This window comes from Rhinichthys klamathensis, unplaced genomic scaffold (assembly GCF_029890125.1).
Source record: "Rhinichthys klamathensis goyatoka isolate OS25496 unplaced genomic scaffold, OSU_Roscu_1.1 h1tg000478l_1, whole genome shotgun sequence".
In the NCBI taxonomy this organism is placed as follows: Eukaryota; Metazoa; Chordata; class Actinopteri; order Cypriniformes; family Leuciscidae; genus Rhinichthys; species Rhinichthys klamathensis.
Genome location: NW_026606966.1, coordinates 111355 through 134651, shown reverse-complemented (window position 1 = coordinate 134651; position 23297 = coordinate 111355). Strand labels below are relative to the sequence as shown.

Here is a 23297-nt window from a genome sequence, read left to right as displayed (position 1 = left end):
ATCCGTCACAATTCTGCGCTTATGGGAGTCACTTCAAAGATTTGACATACCCGACGTTATCAAGACAGTTGCAAAAGGTAGTCAGTGGAAGGACAGTGATGTGTCTGAACTCATAAGTATTACAGTGACAGCTCTATATACAAGCAAAACATGAGGAATCGTATCATAAAGGTTTAAAAACTCGGTAAAACTTTACAATAAGGTTTCATTTGTTAATATTAGTTAATGTATTAACTAACATGGACTAACCGTGAGCAATACATTTATTACTGTATTTGTTCATCTTTGTTAACATTAGTTAATACAAAAACAGTTGTTCATGTTAGTTCACAGTGCATTAACTAATGTTAACAAATACAACTTTTGATTTTAATAATGTATTGGTAAGGGCTGAAGTTAACATTAACAAAGATCAATAAATGCTGTAGAAGTGCAGTTCATTATTAGTTCATGTTATCTAATATAGTTAACAAATGTTTACTTATGAAACCTTATTGTAAAGTGTTACCAAAAACTCTGCTTTTTTCGCATCCTCCTCTTTGTTTGTTTTTTATATTGCCTGCGCTTTAATTCGCTAGCTTTGGCGACAGATCAAAATATTAATAAACACGTAATCGCATACTTTAATGTCCCCCATATTTACTTCCATATTTGTATGGTTCTTTTACGCATGTGGGTCAGTCCAGGACCATGATCTGTTCGCACTGGAATCTGATATTGGCCACATTTAAAACAACAATGTGAACAGCTATACAAAAAAAATCTGATCTGAGCAATAAATCGGAATTGAGCAATAAGGCTCGCAGTGTGAACGTAGCCTTAGTGATAGACGGTGATATCATCCAAGCTGATTAATTGCCTAATGTTTGTCAATTATCTAGGTTCAACCATTAAATAAGGCAATACTATATCAAACAATTAGCTAATCTGTGCATCTCAACTCTGTCCCACAGACAGTGAAGTCGTCCCTCCAGACCTTCTCCGCCCACGATCCTTCACCACAGTACGTGGATCCACCTCTTTACGACGTGAAGTAGACACCTCCCGCCTGTCCGTCAGTCTATGTGATCTTAACCTGCAACAAGATGATGCCAGGCTTCGACTCCCTCCCGCTCCCGTTGCCTGTCCCATTCCTCAAAACTCCATGAACTCCCAGCAGTCGACACTGCTTCCTCACACCTTGGAATGTGATCTACGTTTCCACCAGCTTCGAGGTGCCCACATCAGAACCCTTAACGAACAGACCGTGGCACGATCCGAACACAACCGTGAAGAACGCACGCTGGTCTTCACGGATCGCCCGCTGCGAATTGGCGAAACCATCTTCATCAAAGTCATTAAGTCCAGCCCTGCTCGTTTTGGGTCTCTTTCGTATGGCGTGACATCATGTGACCCCGCAGTGCTTCGCCCGAGTGACCTTCCTTACAATCCTGAAGCACTGGTAGACCGCAAGGAGTTCTGGGCGGTGTGCAGGGTGCCTACTGCTTTGCAGAGTGGCGATATACTGGGCTTCCTGGTCACACAGGAAGGGGAAGTAATTCTGAGTCATAATGGCACCAATGTTGGCATGCAGGTGTGTGTGGACAACTCACGACCACTCTGGATGTTCTTTGGACTGCATGGTGCTGTCACACAGCTGAGGATTCTAGGTAAGCATTATCTAGATGTGTTAGTTCGACTTCCACAAAATTAGGGATGCACAATATATCGGCCACCATATCGGTATCGGCCGATATATGTTCATATTTAATGTCATCATTATTGGCCCATTAAGAAAATTAATATTATTAATTATTAATTAATTAAGATTATGGATTATTTCAGGGGCGGACTGGGACCAAAAAGTGGCCCTGGACTTTCTGGCCCACAGCAGCCCACCACATTGTCATAACATGATCCCAAATCATAACACATTGGCCCATTAATGTGCAGAATATTTTTTAACACCACTTATAGCATAAAAATATAACACAATACAAAAATAAATGCTATTTAAACATTTTTTGTAAGTAATACAACATATATTAGGTCATATTTGTAAAACCAAAGGGAAACAAACAGAAGAACATTAAGACACACAACATATAAAACTATCAAGACAGCATATCAGCTAGTCAGGGGGAGCTAGAGCCATCAGAGCCTGTTGAACTGCTACTCTTCCCGCCAAATGTATAATCTGTTAATTTTGAAGCATTTCACAGCATCTACCTCTAATGCTTTTTTTAACCGTCGGCTGAAATTGGTCCTCGTAGGCTTTTTTTCGGCCGATTCGACATGTCGGTGAAAGAGGGAACTCTGATTGGCTGTTCAGCTTAGTGAAGGAGTCAGTGCACTGCACGAGAATAATAGCAAAACAGCGAGCAAAGAAGTCAAAACAGCACAGATAGAAGGCTGTTCTAATGTTACGTCATATTACCTGAGTGTTCCTTGGCGAATATTAACATATTAACATGAGAGGAGTGGAATAAAGAAAGTGTTTTGCAGGATTGATATTCAGAACGGTAAGCACGCACTGCTTTGTTTACGGTGTGTATCTGCAGCCGGCAGCGACGGTTTCTCTTTTTGAATGACGCATATAGACGAATGTATCTCCAGAAATAGACAGTTGTCTCATTTACACGCAGGCGCAGAACGCGCATTCTAGCTAACAGTCGGCTGTAGTTCTCTCGGTGTGTTCAAGTGCAGCTTTTTTCCCGCGACACGGCGATGCGAGGCGACAACACTAGCTGTGTCCCAATGTGAAGGCTGCATCCTCCGAAGGCCGCGGACTTCGAAGGATGCAGCATATTCGTCCTTCGAAGGACGCACCTTGTAGCCTTCATAGGATTTCCTAATTGCGCATCCAGGTGTTCCCGATTACCGCTCCATGGCGCCAAGCAACAGTGCGAGATGGAGCTGCCGTCCTGATCATTAATTTGTTATAATTGAGTAAACAGCTATGGAGCCAGAATTGGCTATTGTCATTTTTATGTTTTATATTTTACTGAGGATGTTAAATACATGAATTTTCTAAACGACATTTAGGCCACTTGTCTTTAAAGTCAATTTTTTAGGAGGAAAAAGCTCAGTATATAATAGAATAAGCAAAAAAAGACTTCACATATAAAAAAATATATATAACACAAACACAAGGTTAGGTTATATAAAAATAAAACATTCATAAATTATTTTATGATTAACATATTACTGTCTTCAGTGAACTCAACGCAAATGATAATAATAATATTATTATTAGCCTACATTTAGGCTATATTTAGAAGGCGCTTTTATCCAAAAAAGGAACAAAGAAATTCGTCAAATGTCAGTCATAATACAGGGCTAAGATTATCACAAATAAACACAAGATTTTGACGCAAATGTGTGTGGGAGTGTGGAGCACGCACTGCATGGCACGGAGGCGCGGCAGCGAACACTTGCATTTTCCAAGGGGGTAATCCATCGACCGGAAGTTGAAGCCGGCCGGGTGCCGCCATGTTGTAGCAGAACTTCACTTGCGTTAGCATTTCCATTGACTCCCATTCATTTTGGCGTCACTTTGACAGCGAATAACTTTACATCTGAGGCGTTTAAAGACTCCATTTGTCCATTATTTATTTCTAAAGAAACACAACAATGTATAAAGGGCGCCATTACCTTCTATGTTACATTATGGCCCCGTAGAAACAGATTTAGTAAAAATAGGCTAACGATTGCGTCATAACCACTCGACTCTCTGTCGCGCTGTACAGAAATTACCGTACAGACAGGAGAAGAAGCTCGCAGGCAATCGGGGGGACGTCCCGTCAAGGGAGAAGCCCATAGATAATGAGTCCATAAAAGCAACGGAATACTTACTCCTGCTCACTCACGCCAAAGAACTCTTTGCTCAAGTTCCCCGTCTCTGCAAGATTAACGTTGGCAATTTTCACGCACAGCTACTAGAAGAGTAACGTCTGTCAGACAGGTTGCTCACGTCATCAAGCTTAGTTTGAGTCGGTTTGAGTCTGCGCGTCAGGAACGGAAGTGCTCAAAAATTGCTAAAAATGGGCTTCAACTGTCTCAACTGAGTTCCAATGAGATGGCTCTGTCCACTTCTTATACTGTCTATGGCATTTTCCCATCAACAGTTTCCCATCTATAATTTCTGGTCATACAGAAAAGAATAATACGTCATTCGCAACTACTTTTATTTGTCCAAACTCACATAACAAGAAAACGTTGTGCTTTTGTAAAATAAAATAAAACAATCAGTCGCTCTTTCCTGATCTCCGTGAACTGGAGCGCGTCTCATAAATGAACTGAAACAAAATATACCTTGCCTAAAGCTTGAAATGTTCACTTTTAAACGAACAATTAAAATGCCTCGTTATTTATTCAGACACATTTATTATCATTAGCCTATAAATCATGGTTCCAGAGACATGGCTCTTCTCATTCAGCATTGGGGGAAAAATATCATTTCCAGGTTCTAATCTGGCCTTAGAAAACCAGTAAAATCGACATTTGTCCCATAGTAATTTGTGAATATTTTAAATGTTTAATAAAGGGGCTTTTTTGTGTGTTTTTTTGTGTGTTTTTTTGCAGCATTTGTGTAGCCTACAGTTCAAATTTTGGTGTTCAACTTTGGCTTTTAAAAATACAACAACCTTTCATTTTTAGTTTTTCAATTATGGGTTAAAAAAAAGAAAAACAAATGGACGCAAAAGTAGGCTACCTTATATTATTAAATATTTCAAATAATGTATTTGTAGAAAGGTTTGATAGTCAATCAAAATACTAGTAAAATCAAAGACTTTAATCTAAAAAACTATCACTAAACTATTTTTAGTTTAATAGTCTGTGTAAATTTGCATCCATTCGTTTTTAATTTTTTAACCGTAATTGAAAAACGAAAAATGAACGGTTTTAAAAGGTATAGTTGAACACCAACATTTGAATTTGAACTGTAGGCTACACACCAAATGCTGCACCAAAAATGCTGTCGTCACCGGCGCGCAATGAATTATAGGGTAGGATCAGGGTAGGATAGGCCGCTAAGTGTCCATTTATGTATCCTTCCTTTCACGGGGAAACGAAGGGTGCATTTGGCGTCGCTTTTGAATCAGGGTAGCCTTCGTCGTGCCGCGATGACGCAACCGGCCTTCGAATACGGCCTTCGAACATAGACAGTAAAAGAAATGGACACAGCGACCCCGTTGATTTCAACGGAGAGAGTTGAAGCCCAACATGGGCACTCACTTCCTGATAGCCAAGCGTTCTGCGCATGCTCAAACTGAGCTTGACGACGTAGTTGTCACGTGAGCAACCGTTCTGACCTTTTAGTAGCTGTGCCGGGACAAATCTGAATTGAAATCTGAAACAAATCTGTTGTTGAAATATTTTGTCCCGTTGCTTTTATGAACTCTCTATCTATGGGCTTCTCCCTTGACTTTATGCCTCCATGTCCACCCGATTGCCTCATAGACAGTAAACGATTGCCTACGAGCTTCTACTTCTGTCTATACGGTCATTTCTCTACTGTGCGACAGAGCGTCCCGAGGTTATGACGCAATCGTTAGCCTATTTTTACAAGAATGGCTTCTACGGGGCCATAACGTAAGATACAAAGTAATGGAGCTTTTTGTACATTGTCGTGTTTCTTTAGAAATAAATAATGGACAAATGGAGTCTTTGGACGCCTCAGATTTAAAGTTATTCGCTGTCAAAGTGACGCCAAAATGAATGGGAGTCAATGGGATGCTAACAGCAGGTGATAGCCAGCTACAATGGCGGCCCCCGGAGGCAGCTTCAACTTCCGGCTGATGGATTACCCCCTTGCCTTCGAAGGATGCGGAATTGAATTGGGACAGCCTTCATTGCGCCGCGGTGACGCAATCGGCCTTCAAATGCGTCCTTCGAAGATGCAGCCTTTGAATTGGGACAGCCTTCGTCGCGCCGCTGTGACGCAATCGGCCTTCAAATGGGCCAATCGGCCTTCAAATGCGGCCTTCGGAGGACGCAGCCTTCACATTGGGACACAGCTACAGTCGGCTTTCATCTGATTCTGCGCTAGTTCATCGACGGCGTTGGCTTGGTGGTGTGATTCCAGGACGTTAAAAGAGGGCGTGTTTCAAGATACGCAATGGAGTAGACCAAACAGGGAGGGAGGGCAATACACTCACGTGCATGCACACAAAACACACTCCTTGTCGGCCGCGCCCGTGCGATCGATTCCCTCATCCATTTGCGGAGAAAAGAAATGTAATATTATGATTTCCGTCATTTTTTTTATTTATATATTTTTTATATGTGTACCGGGCCGGCCCACATTGGCCAACGGCCCACCGGGAAAAGTCCCGGTGCTCCAGATGGCCAGTCCGCCCCTGGATTATTTCCTTCAGCTGAGACACTTCAGATGCACACTGTTCGCCACAATGGTTTTGAATTGCTTGAAACATGATTGGGATCACTTCAAAAAAAGGAAATGCAAGTCTGTCATATAGGCTACATAAAAACGTGTGCTTGGGACATGTTTTCTTATGGTGAGACTTTTGGTTTTGCAATCAGGCTCTCAAAAATTATTTACAAATTTGGATTTAGATTTATCGGACAATATATCGGTTAACGGCGTTCCAATATAAAGAATTATCGGCTATCTGTATCAGCCAAAATTTTCATATCGTGCATCCCTACACAAAACAAACTGGTATGATTTCAGTTGGACTAAAGCTTTTACATAAAGATTCCAAAAAAATTACCCATTTAGTCCAACTGAAATTGGGGCTTAGAATGTGTTTTAAAATGCGACTGCAGACTCACATTCGGGTGTGGAATGCCACTTTTCACAAAACAATTCTTGCTGGGTAATATGACATCAAGTCCTGTCCTTTTATTACAGATTGTGTCCTCTCATAAAACAGCGTTGTGAGACAGTTTCACACTGAAATGTAAGGATTTTGCTTATGCATCTCAGCTTATTAAACCCAAGGAGGGTTCCAATATATTTTATTAAATTTTAAATACAAAACTGTGCTGTTGCTAGGTGTTGATAAATAAACAATTCAGAAGCAATCCAGTAACCTTTCAGAACACCAGACAGTGCTCCAGGTCTCACCCACACACCTGTGACTGACACACTAAACAAAGTACTGTATATGCTAAAGACAGGAAGTATTACAGGAGAATGAGTGGGAGGGGTTTGACCTCCGTTAGCTTTGTATGCACTTTCCAAGATGTCTGTGTCGCTGGAAGCACATTCCCCTCCCTCCTTCACACTGCACACACGCACTCACCCCCTCTCATTATCATGCAGCGAAGGAAAAGAAATGAGAAAGTGAAGAGGAGAGTGGGCGATTCACACTTCATTTGAGAGCATTCATTTGAGAACATTTCTCTCGTTTACATCTTTTTGTTCTTTCAAGATTCAAGGTTCAAAACATCATTGTAATAACAATTTAGTTGTGCTCTCATTGTGCTTATTCAAAAGTAACGGCAGAAGGAATATAGAATAAAAAGACGTGAAATATGAAAGAAATACCAGAGTTTGCGATGCTATAAAAGAATATTTTTTATGTACTGTAAGCTTAGGTTTTAGAATTTGGTTCTGTGTAATTGAAGAGAATTCAAATATTAATCTATTTAGCATTACTAATCTGCAAGTAGATTATCATTTTGATTCACAAAATGCCATCAATTAGTGACTGTAATTGGAAAATAAAACAAGCCAGTGGAAGGATACTAGAGATTTGAAAGTAGTACAATGGTTATTATAAAACTATGCTTAATGTTATTATTGATCAAGAAGAATCAAGTATACCAGAGAGCCGTGTTGTAAAGATACATTTATATATTTTTAAGATATATTTACACACAATTCAGAATGCAAATAAATCCAAGGAAGACCAAGGAACCAATCGCAGTTCAGCATGAGAATAGTGACTGTAAGTATGCATACAGGTTACTTCTGTTAGATTTCACTGCCCTGCAAGCACAGTAATTAAATCTAGTGCTAATAAATGAAATGCACAAACACATGCATATAATAGACACATGGAAAAAAAAAACGTTTCCTTTTTGACTCTCTCCATCTGCAGTTTATCTGTTATTCAAAGGTATGTCTGCTAGCTAATTGATCACTTAACGCATTTATATATATCCCCAAATTTTGAATGTTAGTGTATACACATATGAAATATACTTGTTCTAAAATCAGTGTGAATGTGTGAACCTGACTAAAAGTGACATTTAATTAACGTCTGTTCATTTTTCTCAACCAAACCACTTCTATACTGAATGCAGTGCACTGCCACCACCAGTAATTTCAGTTCGAGACCCCTGATGTAGGACATATGTGAAGACATAGGCAGCTCACAGCTTTGACAGATGAATGATGTGACTGTTTATACCACGCAAGCTGGTTTAGTCAGTACCTCTTTGGTATTCAAAAGATAGAAAAGACTTTCTGCCATGTTGACACATAGTGCTCATTTTACACATGGCAAAGGGCTTTAGAGAGGGCCGACTTTCTCTAATAGGTTTTTATTGAAGTCTCTCCCTCTACGGGTGGAGGTTAGAGAGACTCAGCTGTTCTTGTGTCTCTGTTAATCTAGTAGAGATGCGCTTGAAGAGGCCTGGCCCTTGTGATCCAGGGCCAGTTGCTGAGGCCTGGTGAAGGGGATTTATGATGCATCTATGTGTGGAATGACAGGAAGGTGGAATGGTATGTCAGGCTCACAAAGGATCACGCTCTGTGGACCCCATCTCATATATAACCCCTCACCCTGACTCCGTCTTAATCGAGGATCACACTGTAGGACTTGCATACTGTATGCAAACACGTGAGCAAAGAAAACACACATGTATAATTTACACCACTAACGGACCCAAGACAGAACCTTGGGGAATCCCACCGACTCCTAATGTTATTAACTCTAATACTGTCATAGATCTCATCCAGAGTAAATGCACACTACACGCATATATAGACTAACCTCAGAGAGAGTATATTCATGGGTTTTAGGTCAGCATAGCATTTTAGTTCAGCCAATTCTCCCTCTCATATACACACACGCACACACACACATATATATATCAGAAGATCCAGCATACTAGAAATTAGGTCAGTTCAATTTAATTCAGTCTCAGCTCTACTTTAAAAGGCCCTGAAATCTTACCGTGGCCATTATTAAGGATGGAAATGGAGTCTGGTTCCGATTCAGATTCCAATTAAGGGTTTCCTTAATAATTCTTTTAATAATTCTATGAGAACAGACCACCAGCCTTCAAATATGCATGGTCATATACACCATATGTAATCATATATTCTAAAACAATCCTTATCAACAGATTTGAATGTTTCTTCATATTAAAATACCATTTAATACCAAACATTTAATATGTATCGTTTGTTATATGAACAACCAATCAGTAAATGGGCTGAATTTATTTGCGGTTCAGTGAATAAGTCAATAACTGCTCCAAATGATTCAGTCAGTGAGAGAATTGCTGTTATATTCTATTCAAGCTGTATAGATTAGGTCTGCTAGATACAATTCTTGCTAAAGAGAGGTGGCTTTCCTTTTTGGTCCCCTGGGTGTCGGGATCTGTTAACGAATCTCAGGCCAGCATGATCTTTAATGGTGTCAGATTTAGATTCCGTCCTGAGGCTCTAACAGCCAGGACAATGTACTGAGATTAGTGAAACAAACACCCCCATAACATCCACAAATACAGTACCTGTACAGTATGTACTATGTAGTTCTGCGAAGAGGGTGACAGAGTTACAATACCAGCTCCCTTGATAATTTTCACAGCTCAATGTCTCCTACGGTTTGCACCCAAAAAAAAGTGTCTCAGTCTGAGGCGGTAACTATGTTCACTGACTATGTGATGTATATTACACAACATTGTTCAATATCCGATCCAATTGGTTTTACACAATATCTGGGAGTCAGAAAGCACAGGTCTGCAATCATATTTAATAGTACAGGATTGCGACAATTAGGGCTTCAGGGAAAGATCTAATGAGTGAAGTGTGGAATGTTTGTCATGAAAGTCATAAAAAAAAAATTCTTGTGTGCAGAATCCATTATTTGTAGAACTGAAAGGGGTCATATTAAAAAGTCTGTCACCTGTTTGTATCTACTTTGTGCATATTCAGGCTCCACTTTCTTGGGCGATGCTCTTGACCCGTCCAGCCCTGGCTCTCCCTCTGCCTCGCCCCTCTCACCCTCAGGCCTGTGTGGTGGAAGCCCAGAGCCCATCTTAAATGAACACGGCTGTTCTGCTGCCTTCTGCAGCTCCACTGAAGGTCTGCATGTTTATCATATTTCAGGATTTCCTGGAAAAATACATTTGTACATTTTTATTATCTACTGATAAGATTTTTGGCATATGTGAAAAATTGCATTGTATTTTGATCTGTTTTTCACACAAACTTTCTTATAGCTGCAGAAGACATTGATTATACTCATACATATATATTCATATGAGCACTTTTATGACACAGTTGCATCCTTTTTTGGCTTGAAAGGCTCATGTTAACTAATTTCCTGGAGCAACTACTACAATTAAAAATGTATAAATGGTAATCCATTTTTTCCTGTCTTTCTCTGTCACAGGAACGACACCCAACTCACCCGTCAGTCTCCCCAAATCACCCACTTTCCCATCTGCCTCAGGCTCATGGCCGGACGAGTGTTCTATCTGCTATGAAAACACAGTGGACACCGTCATCTACGCCTGCGGACACATGTGTCTCTGCTACACCTGTGGCCTCCGCCTCAAAAAAATGGCCAACGCTAGCTGTCCTATCTGTAGGAGAGCTATCAAAGACATTATAAAGACCTACCGGAGCACTTAGGGGGGCCCCAAACCCAAGTCACATAAGGGCCATTAAGGATCTCTAATAGATCTGTTTCAAGAAAGGTTTGGTGTCACAGTTCAGGGACTTTCTCTGGCACTGCATGGGTCTCCGTTCCCACGGCGATGACTTTTGAACCCTCAAATCTTCAAGGCTCAGGCATCCATTCGCAAAGGTCTTTTGTATTTCATTGCTCAAGTCTCTGTTGCTATGGTAACCAGTGATGCTGCTGATCCTCAGTAGCATCTGGCTTTTCAACTGATGTAAGACATAGAATCATGGGCAGTATCTCATCGAATTCAGAACATTTCAGGTGATACAGGAGATATTCAAGGATGCACATCTCGCATTTCTTTTACCCTCTTGGTGAGCCATAATAGACTGCAGAAATCTTATTCATAGCATCCTTAAAAGCTGGAATCATATTCAATAGAGTGTTACAGTCTCTTATTTTTTTCTTCTGCTGTCCTCAGAGCTAGTCAGACCAGCTAAGGCACTTTCACTGATGAAATTCATACAAAAATGTCTCAGTGTTTCACAATTTTTGTCTGTGCTGGGCTGAGACAGAGATAGGAATACAGATATAAAGGTACAGTGCTTTTTTTTCATACCTCACATTTCATGCTAGTTGTGTAACCGACAGCTTGTCCTTATTATGTGCTCTGAAGTGAGTTGATCTGGAGGTCTTTGTGCATTGATGAGTATTTGATCATGTGTTTTGTAATGTAATCTGATGCTTTGGTAGGTAGCAGGTAAAATCAGCTAACGGTCTGCTATAATTTTGCTTATGCGTGTGTTCAACAAGCAGGACGTTGTGGTGTAATTAAAGAGAAATAATTTGTTATAACAATACACAGGAATGATTAACCAATGAGTCATGTGGCAGATTGTTATATAACAACTCATTTCTGGACAAAAGAAGGCTAATATTGGATATTTTAATTCATCTAACGGTTCTGGGAAATGTGATTGCCACAGAGAAGTGCGGTTTAAATAGAGCACCTCACTTCACGACCCTAAAACATGTTGGCCTAATCAAACCTTCATTTACTGTGAACTTGTTCTTGACTGTCGATCCGAACACGCAAGCTTTGGGTTTTCTGCTAAAGCAATTGCAATGTTGCCATGGAGAGCAAAATCTAGAAAGGAGGAAAACAGCCGTGAGGCATTAACCAATGAAAGAGTCATTTGTGGTCAGAGGATATTTGATTTGCACAGTTAATCCATATTTCTCCCAGCCCCCCACTGTAGGCCAGAAACGGTGTGTATGGGGATAATAGTGAGCCCTGGCCACTGATGAAATAACTGATTCAAATGGAATATGTTAGGAAAACAGGTGAAAAGCCATAAGGCTGGCTCAGTGTCCCTGCTGGTGCTGAGAAAACAAAAAAAGGAGGATCAAAAATATTATCAAGATTTGCCCTCCAAGGCCACATTCGTGTTAAAAGTAACATTTGACATCAGACTTCTCATTTGAACCTTTACAAACTGTCTGAAAATCTTATTGAGGTTACTGAATGATAATTCATTTATAGAAAGTCCTGCTGCTGTAGGATATAGTTGAGTGGGTATGTTCTTGGAATCAGGAGGACATCTAAGGTTGTCACTGAGAGGTGAATTTTATCTCACTTTGAACCTGATGTCTCCTGATATCTGAAGAGCCGCATAAATGAATGTCAAGAAAATGTCCTTGTCATATTTCACCCCAATTGTCATGAAAGTCGGGGTGAAATGTGCAAAAAAGGGTAATTGTCTTATAATATGCTTATTTTCTTTATGCAAAACTACTTAACTCTTTCCCCGCCAATATTTTTTTTTTTTTTTTTTTTTTTTTAAGTTGCCAGCCGTCGCCAACGTTTTTGATCATTTTTAAAAAAAAATCATGGCCCCCAGAATATTTTGTTGGATGAGTATCTGAATATGCAATATATCAAAAGAAAGAACAGAGCCTCTGCTTAAAAAAGACTAAACAAAAAAAAAAACGTTTTATTCTAGCTTCATGCATTCTTTTTTTTATCAACATTTGAATGTGGGTAAGTTTCATTAAAAAAAGCAACATTTTGAACAAAACGCTGAGAAAATCACGACTACAACGTGCATAAGCAATGCTTTTATCACTTGTTTCTGCTCCTTTTTTGACTGTTTTCAATGGCAAGGGTAGCCTGGTTAAAACCAGACCATTCTCAGTTGTAACTGAGTTATGGTCTGGCAAAGCGTCATAGACAAATCATTTCCATAGGGGCGTCACCAACGGACGTCGCGGATAGACCTAGGCTACAACCAATCAGAGCGATGAAGGAGATGACGTATGCAGAGCGGAGTGTTGTTCTTTGCTTGGTTTTTAACAAAAAGGAAACGCTCAAATCGCTTAAAACAGACGCGATAGCTGATTCGAACGAGTGATGTTCGACGGCGGCATCCATCTTTGTAATGTAGGCTACAAAATCTGCTTCAAAATCCCAGCGCTGTCGTCATCGTGTAAAGCCCGCCCCAACGTTTCTGATTGGTGCCTCGATTTCGACGGATTGGAAATGGGCTTGAATGAGCTCTTTTCCAGACTAGCTTTCAGAGCAAATCTAAATTTGCCGGAAGTTGTCTGGGTTTTCCAAGGGAAGCGCTGTCTCATAAATGACGGAAAATTCCGTCACTGGCGGGGAAGCGTCCGTCATCTCATAAATGACGGAGAAGTCAGTGAGTGACGGGGAAGCGTCGTCTCATAATAAATGATGGAAAATTCCATCAATGGCGGGGAAAGAGTTAATGAACAATTTCGAAATGTGGCACGACCATTTTTAATAAGATTGGTAAGGAAAGATGTCATATTCCATCAGTGAACATGTTTGGTTCTAGATCTCCTATGAACATCACTTATCCCACGATCCACATTAAATGCTGGAACAGCCTTTTTTTAGAACTCCAGATCACATTTTGGAATTTATGGCAAAAAAGCAAAAGAGGACTCAATGATGTGCATTTGTGTGTACGTATGGATGTTAAAGCAGCTCAAGAGAAATATCAGTGATCTACAATTGACTGCAGGTTAATATTGTTCATAACTAGCCAGTTAGCTTGTGTAAAGCGATCGTGCCGCTGGCGCTTAAATCCATGCTGCTATTAGTATTAGCCAGCTCTCCTACAGGCAATGCTAACACCGTGTCGAGAAAATACCCTGTCGCTCTCGACAGGATATTCTCTTTAGAGTTTTACTCTATTGTTTGAAGTGGTGATTCACTTTTGAATGTTAATTTATGTTAATTAGAGGAACCTATTAGAATAGCTGTATCTGAGGTGTTTCTATAGCGCTTTGTTTTTATTATTTGATTTCTCTCTTTTTGAATTATTGGACCGAAGTTTATGATTGTACAGTTTGCTTGTCAATCCTCTGTGGTTTATAGAGCAATGTATTTCTTGAATTTTGTGCTGGCTTTCTTGTATTCGAGCTATACTGAACAGTACACAAATCAGGGGCTTAGCAGTAAACAATCAGAACCAACTTTATGTTGGGAGCAGGATAAACTAAAGATTATGTACACTTCCTTTGATATCAGGTTTTATGATTTCATTGGCTATGTATTTTGTTCTGAGGTGTCTATTTAAGGTGAAATTTAATGATCCAATTTTGAAAATATCCTGAAGGCCTAATATTTCTGATTAGATCTTTTGTTAAGATTTTTGGAAACCTTGAGCAAAGTTTTTATTTAACAAACCTGGCACTTTTTCTGTCAATTTCAGTCACTTTATAAGATCATCAATATTCCCCCACAATTTTTTTTTTCTTTCACCCTAGTTTTATCTAATGATGTCTTTTGCACAGTTTAGGGTGTTAATATAAGGGCAATATTTGTGTTTGTCACTTTATAAAATTTGATTGTAATTGTTTGTTTTTTTTGGACATCATCTTTATGTTGATATTTGGACAAAATGAAGCTAATCCTGTTTGAATAAGTGTACTAATCTTACACAACATTTCTATCATTTAATGCTTGTATGAAATCGCTATAGAATGGGATTGTTTATTTTCCATTTGTGCTACTCCCACCTTGTTTTTTCCGAGGACCTACAGAGGGACATCCAGTCCTTACCGACGCGCCACTGTTGGATTTGCTTTTGATTGTTGTCGACCCTGTAATGTACTTTATTTAGAGTATGATGTGTTGAATCTGATGTCTGTTGCAGAATCTGTGGTAAATGTACCTTATTTAGCCTTCCTCTTTTAGAATCATTTGTTAAATCAAAGCTAGAAATAATGAAAACAGCCATATTCGCACATTGGCCAATTTTTCTGTTTGTTTCAGAAAAATAAAGTTTGATGTTTTGTGAAGTAACCAGAAATGGGATCAGGGATTGCATAAATTATCACCCCAACCTTAAATAATGCTGATCAAGTATTTTTTCAATATTGATGACAAAAAAATATTTTTTTTATCTTATATACGTTTTAAAGAAAATATCGGAATTGCTTTTCTTGTTTCCTGTTCGGCATTTATGGCCAGTGTGTTTCGTTCACTCATTACCCATTGGTGAACAGTGGGACCAAACTAATAATGAATCAAAAAATGTTAGATTCCCCTTTCCCATGGTTCATTCAAGGGCTGTGTTAAATGAATCATTAATTCATAGAGTCCATGAGGTCAGTAGTGATTTAGTCACAAGAAATGGCTCGGCTTACTGTGGCATTCGATTTTGGACTCAAACCCCATGTCTGAATTTTTTTTTTCTCCCTAATGTCTGTGATCAGTTTATGAAGCTTTGTTTTATCTGAGTCAAAGATGACTGTCAATAAACTTTGCAGATGCATTTCAGCGAGTGGTGTCTATTCTGTGCCCTCTTTGTTCAAATATGTTCAAATATAGTTAATTATTTATGACACTCTTGATCAATTGATCTTCAAGTGCATATCATTTTACACTGTTCTATAATATAAAACAATGTCAGGTGCTTCAACTGGACTTCCTATAAAGTGATCACTAACTCTCAGAATCTGACCAGGAATCAAAGTCTGAAAACATACAGTATGAACCATGATGGTAACCTGACCCTGAATCAGACGTTAAAGGTGGATTGTAACAGGAGTAGGCCTACTTGATATGCCTGAGATCAGAGGTGTGCCGACGAAGGATGAAAGGTTTCTTTGATGATTTTCTCTCAAGTTGAGAGGGGGATGAAGATCTTCCTTCATGGTTAAGGGTAGCTACATGTTTCTGAGACCCACAGTGAACACACTCTTTTCCATCTGGATTTAGTCATTTGACAAGATGGTTAAGGCTGCCCCCTAATGGACAAAAATACGTGTATCATGCTTTATTTCCCTAATCAAACCTATTATCCTTCCTGTGACGGTTATGACAGCGTTTACAAACAATTAGAAATATTTTTTCATTTTCACATGTCTTCAAATATTACTCTATGGTCCAGTACAATGCCTAAACATACAACTGGCAATTCTTCTCAAAAGCTGCACAGAACAATATGTGCCTAACCAGTCCTTCTGTTGTGGCACATGTGCATCAGTCTCACACACATCAAAGGCTTTGTTTTCATGTTAAAATCGTATAGCCTATAGGTCAAACATTTATTCTTATGCTGAAATATCACCTGAAATGAACATTCTCTCATCATTTAGGCTACTTACTGTACCCTCGAGGCAATATCTGCAGAATATCAGAGTTACATCCATAGTTTTGTTTGTTGATAGACAGGCCTCGGCTTGATACCGTTGCCGTTATTAAATTTTCTTCCCGCCCAACAAAATGTCAACAAATTGTTACGTCATATCACACGCGGTTCAACGCGTTTTTCTGCGATAATGTTAATACAAATTATTGACTTTAATTAAGTCTTATTATAATAAATTTATTTACAATTAGCATACGTATTTAGCAGAGGCTTTTATCCAAAGCGAATTAAATTGCATTCAAGGTAAACATTTATAAGGTAAACATCAGGTCTTACTTTCCCTGGCAATCGAAACCGAAGACTACTGCTAGCGCAAATTCATCCTCTATCTACCGGTCCGGGATACAATATTCCACACAGTAAACTGTGTTGCCACTTGCAATCAAATGATTGGCCTACTGTGTATTCATGGAGGTGAGTTACTGTGCAGTATTTATAGCCTATGTAGGCCTACTTACATTTGTTCATCCATAATAATATGGTAGCACGGTAGCATTTAACAATGTTATCACGTGACCCTTCATGTATGTGTAGTTAGTTATCATCTGAGAAATGTTATATATGGTTTGTTTTTAATAACATTTTATTCAAACATCTTTGGCAATGTTAAAAATGACTACAAATTGGCTACTTTCTGTTATTCACACTGGAAATGGAAGGTAAAGCATTGTGCATTTGCATTGTGGGATATTGCTACTTCACAGTGTCAGTTGTATAGGCCTACATTTTTCCATCATTTGGGTAGCCATGTCATGCAACCAGAAAATGTGCAAATTGTGTGAAGTATGCATACTATGCTTAAATACTATAATAAGTAGTGCTATATGGCTATTCCAATGACAGCATTTTCTTTTCCTTTCTGAATGAATGAATGTGCTCTGCTAAATGGAGATCAAAGCATGACAGTGAAATTTAAGAACAAGGAGGATACATTTTATTGTGTTTTCCGTTAGGACAATGCAAGATACAATGTAAACATAAAAAGGTACAAAAACAAAACGTAAAGTAAAAATCACAAAACAAAAATGCTGAAAATTAAAAGCTATGCAGACCTTTAGATCTTTAAAAGAAATGCATACAAAATGTAGATTTGGCTGAGCGCTGAATAATATCAATGCAAGGCTTTCTCTCATTATGTCCAAGGGAACACTTTTTAATATATCTTATGAGGGCAAATATCCATCCAAACATCCGTTACATCCAATGGTCTGTAACAGAAAAACAATGTGGCATCTCATGTAGGCATCTTCACTTCCTATCCGAGAATTCAACTTTGCTTGAAGAATTGCTTGAGGAGTACTTTGATTACAAAGACTGTCCAAGAATCTGCTGTACATGTATAAGATAATATTGAAAAGAAAAAGGGAAACCCTTGCACACAGGCAGCAGTATGTTAAGTGGATGCATGATGAAGGCAATCAATCAATTTAACTTTCAGAGAAAGTGACACTCATCAAAACACTCTTCTGCCTCATGTGCTGTATTTTTTGCTTTTTTTTTGCTGTTAATTAAGAGAAGAGGAATGATAATTAGTGCAGACAGCCAAGCAGAGACAGGGACAGAAAACAGCAAGAGATTAGACTGCCGCAGCACGTTCCCTCTCTTCACTTGTTCGCATCAAAAGGAACACAAACGCCGTCGCCTCGCACCAAACACTGATGCATCTGATCATAAATGCAAATTAACTCAGAAAAAAACCTACCAAACTCTCTTTAAAAACTTCATGCATCACAGTGTGCACACATACATCTCTCTCCATCCTAATCCGTGCCTAATATAGGCCTACTTCCTTATTATCCAAGTAAGGTCACATCATGTAATGTTAGTTGGATTATTGTTAATACTGAAATATTTAACTAATTGCAGGTACTTCCCACCCATTTTAACCAATGAATTTCCATTCGCAATTACCAAATCAATGAATCATTTGCTGTAATTATTGCCAATTAAATAATTTTGAGCTACAAAAATAGAAACCCATCCATGACTTTTTCTCACAATTGTAATACCCTGTAAATAACACCCTGACACAATCGATCATGTACATTCTTACATCTTTTTGTTTTACACCAACATAACACGTGGACGCCTCAGTAAATCCAGTCATTCGCTGACACGGGAAGCTCAAATGATTCCTCTTGATGATGTTAATACATCTCGACATGCTGTGAACCATTAGAGACACGATCAATCTATCTCGCCATCTGATCCAACCCCCCTGGCAGCTCGACATCCACAATCAGTGTGACATTTGTATTCACGGCGCTCTTCCCAAGCATCTGTAATTAACCGAGCACTCGGGTAATATGATTTCACAGCGCGCATGTAAGCCTGCTCCTCCTGGAGACAAGGAGCCCTATTCTTTTACAGCAACATTCTGTCAGCAACTTTTTAATTGTTATAAAGAGGTTTGCAGCAGCAGCAAGCTGGTGTGTGGATATACATTCGCGAGTTTCTGAACCTCAGCATGTGTACTCCAAGTTATGTTTTGAGAAAACAATGGCCTCAAAGACAAGGCTGCTCACTTGAATTAAGCAGCAGTCAGTTTTCCAACAGAAATAACTAGTGTGTTTCTAGAACACAGTGCCTCACTATAGCTATTATGACAACGCAGTTCCACTGTGACACCATAATGAGCTGCTGCAAGCGCTCTGAAGTGCTAATTATCGTAAAAAGCCTTGCTTTTCTTTCCACGGCGAACACTTCTTCAAATCCATTAGAGCTGTTTAATCACGCCTAACCTTACCTGACTGGATTCCCTTTTAACCAAACATCATAAACAAACATTCTCTCTATTCACCTTCTCTTTCCACCATTTAAAAACTTCTTTACACAAACCATCACAGAATACACCACACAAACACACAAAAATACACCAACTATATCTTATCTTAAAGTAACAATTGTCTCTTCCGATTCAGGAGCATATGGGATGTTCCAGGTTCAATACAAAGTATTGTATAGGTATTTGTGTGCTAACCAACACACTCTCATTGCAATTCGTAACTATTTGAACTATCTCATTCGTACTGGTTCTTACGCCCCAATGATGGTTAGGTTTAGAAGTGGACCATCACGCTTTTTCTAAATATCGTAAGTTTCCATATGAATCACATTGTACAAATTCATGGACCTTCGAAAAGTACAAATTCATGACGGTGGACCTTCATACATTTCTAAAAAAATGTATGGCCCGGCTGTACTTAATTTTCCATGTTCTGCTTCGACACAGTTAAAGCGCGCAAGCCTTTCAAAGTGTACTCCTTTGTGTGCGAGTGCGGAAAGACACATTCGGCACGTACACACTATCTAGTGGACTTTGTTGGACGAACTTTGTTGGACTTTGCTCAAGTCCACGCGGTCACAAAAATTGGGCGGCACGCGGACCCTCCTGATAACGATAATTACGTCGCGCGGAACGTGGAAGGCGAAGCTATACTTTGATCTTTACATTTTTGCGCAAACAACATCGTCCAAATTCATATCAAATCGCCACCTCATAAAATAGTTACGTTTTTTTCATGAGATGTTTCGTCTGTTTTTACGAAATTATTTTCGACAGCATGTCGCAGAACCTGGAACATTCCTGTAAATATATGCCATATATCCTCCCGTATAAACTGTTAACCATGAAAACGGAAAAACGTTAATATCTTAATGTGATCGTACAAAAGGAAAACAGAAAACACAACATTAAGCAAAACCCATAGCAAGCCTCTTTCTGAGAGGGCCTGTTTCAATAGAAAAATGTAAAGACATTTCAACTCTCATAAAATTCTCTTTTTCTCTTGACCAGAAACTCCAAGACAGTCTTCTATAACTCTCCTCATTTTTAACTAAAGCGAAATTTGTTACAACTCTCAGTACATGCGTTCCAATGCGTAAAAGTTTGGATATTCATGAATTCAGACAGAAAGAGAAGCAAATATAAGCAATAAAAATGAACTTGTTAGTAGGCTAAGCAAAATTTAAAAAGGAAACAGACAATGCTAGTCCTTGCTGTCGGGGGATTTAGGATAGAGAAGTCGGGTTTGCCATGGTAATGGTGCAATGTAGGGGCGGATGTCAAAGAGACATGTCGAGCAGTTGGCAGTGTGTGGTGCGACGCTCATATGGCTGCTGATGGTTTTGCCCCACCATCTCAGATTTGTGATTCGACAGGCTGAACTGACAAATGCCTCTGAGAATAAGATATGCCCATGCTTCCCTATTATTTCCATACTGATTCACCATGGGTCTGAGAGGTCACTAAACCCCTTAAAGCAAGATGGTTCAGTGGGTAAAGAGTGTGAATGCAGAAATCAAGTCATGGTTGGCCGGTTGACTGAAGGTGTCAATCTATTAGGGGATATTTGAACACATATTGAGCGGCACGCTCCGGCACTTTTTTGACTCGGAGGATTTTTTTTTTTTAAACACTATGGGACAAAACCAGGCATTAGGTGACATAAAATTGTCATGAAAAGTAAAAACTAATTTTTTTTTCCAAATACTATGGTTCTTAACTAATGAGATGCCTGTTTTTGTATTGCACATTTCCTCATTCCATCTGAGTAATGTCAAAAGTGAACAGGAGAAAGAAGAAGAAAAAATAGCAAAACACAACATTGCTCCTGAAAAACGCATTGAAAATTTAAATAAATAAAGAACACGAAACAAAGCTAGCAGATACACAAGTAATATGAGATAAGAACTAGTTTGACACTTAACGGTTCCCTTGTAAATTCTATAGGCGCAAATGAAGAAAAAGCATAGTGTTAATGGAGCTTAGCAACATCCATCACAAGCTGCTGCGCTGTAGTGAGTCGACACATTTATATAATGCCATCGTCAAAGGAGAGTTGCAATTGCGAGTGCAATGGCTTCATTTTCATGTTAAATTAAAAAAATCCCCCGAATTAGAACTTTCAAATTCCATTATTGCTGTTTTATTTTTAAGATAACATTTAAAAGAAACACTCAAATCAAATTTGGTCCAGTCACAATTTGGGATCCAGATATACTATATAACTATAGAGCCCTGCTGTTTTTAATTATAAAATATATGACAGTTGATATTTGATCATTCCCATTTTATGCTGGCTTTTAATTAGGAGGATTGATTGATTATCATTTAGATTTTTTGTAAGGTCGTTTTTTTTTTTTTTTTTTTTTTAAGTGGTAAGATATTAAAATAAAAAAAACAAATGATTTTTTGCTTAAATAATCTGGCATTATGTGGCTCAATAACGAGAAAGGAAGTGTCCATAGTTGCTAAAGGTGCAGCTTTCAGCTTGGTTGATAAATAATGAGGAAAAACATGGAGGAAATGGTCCCATGAGTTAAAAAAAAAAATCGCATTTTTTAAGAGTACGAGTAATAAAGTCCATAACAAAAAATCATCTTGGTAGGAAAAAAAGCTCAAAATATAGCAGTTAGCCAATTACTACAGAACTACCAAGATTATCAAGTGTCACATGTGTCAAATGACAATAAAAAAATCTTTTTTTTTATTAAAATAATAAATACAACAAAAATGTTGTTAAATAAATTATATGGTGATGAAGTACACTGCATCTTTTAACCAATGCATTCAAGAAAAAATTCAAATGCATTGATTCACAACAAATGAACGACTTCATTCATCATTATTGCCCATGTGTGATCACACAACAACCAACAAACAAACAAACAAGACAAAATAAACAACTTTCTGCTTAATAGAATATAACTGCAATCTAGCAGGTAATTAATGTTTTAACTGTTTAACACTAAAATACTGTCCAGCAGAAAAAATAAATCAAAGTAGTGCGAAACCCAATTAAGAGCTCACACTATTCATTAGAAAAATATTTCAGCAGTCTTGAACATCAGCTGTTTGATGCTGCAATGAGTATTATATGACTGAATCAGGGAGAAGTAATCATTCTGAGCTCAGACGTCTAAAAAAAGAAGAAAAAGATTGGACTATGTATGGACTAAGATCATTTTTTGGATATCTGTCGACGGAAAATGAAGCGCTATTCTTAAATTATAGAAGTTTAAACTGCTTATTGTGTAACTTCAGATTCAATACTGCCCAGCAATATCATAACGTACAAATTAACCTTGCATATTAATGTGCTTTTCTTTGGGTTAAAAAAATCAAGTGCTCCCAGATATAACAATTAAATATACTTTGTTCTCTGTTCTGAAACCTGGTTTAGGTTTTGTCGAATACACTGTATTTGTACCCATACAAATAAATACTAACTCTAAAACAAAATGTGTCTGTAATTCTTCTTTGGTGTGATTACATTTTCGGCTCAATGTTATGTTACTACTTCCCTGGGATAAAATGCTGAGCAAAACATAAGATTTCCAGTCCTAATTTCATGACTTAGCACACACAGAGCAGCGATATCTAAAGTCCTCTCCTTTGAAGCTGTCTACCCTTCCTAACATGACCAGATGACCTTTGTAAACTAAACTTGGGTTTAAACCCAATAAAGAGGCGGGCATGAGGTGATCTATGCATATAGCTTTCACAGACTGTTTTCCTTGAACACGTTTTATTCATTTTGGCCTGCGAATATTTGTAGAATGGGGAAGACAAAAGAGATTGATCCGTCATTATTTGCGACAACTGATCAGGACAAGTCAGTGAATGTTCTGATGGGTTAGGATGTTACAAGAAAGCAGAAATACATCTCTAAGGAAGATATAAAAACATCAACACAAAACAATTTCTAAAAAATGATACGTTTTGAAAAAAAACGACAATCAAAGTTATGCTTTTTTTTTTTTTTTTTTGAATGCACTCAATGTTTTGATAAAATTTTGA

General features: G+C 38.5%; 1 protein-coding gene across 2 annotated transcripts in view; it reads left to right on the top strand.

Moving 5' to 3' along the window:
• Positions 1–12597, top strand: part of neurl1aa (neuralized E3 ubiquitin protein ligase 1Aa) — a 106906-nt gene extending 94309 nt beyond the window's left edge. For both annotated transcript variants that reach the window (XM_056237128.1, XM_056237129.1), the window contains exons 4-6: positions 954–1649; positions 10118–10267; positions 10578–12597. In XM_056237128.1, the coding sequence (XP_056093103.1) occupies positions 954–1649; positions 10118–10267; positions 10578–10819 (1088 nt within the window). In that variant the 3' untranslated portion in view covers positions 10820–12597. The remainder of the gene's footprint in view (positions 1–953; positions 1650–10117; positions 10268–10577) is intronic.
• The last annotated feature ends 10700 nt before the right edge of the window (positions 12598–23297 follow it).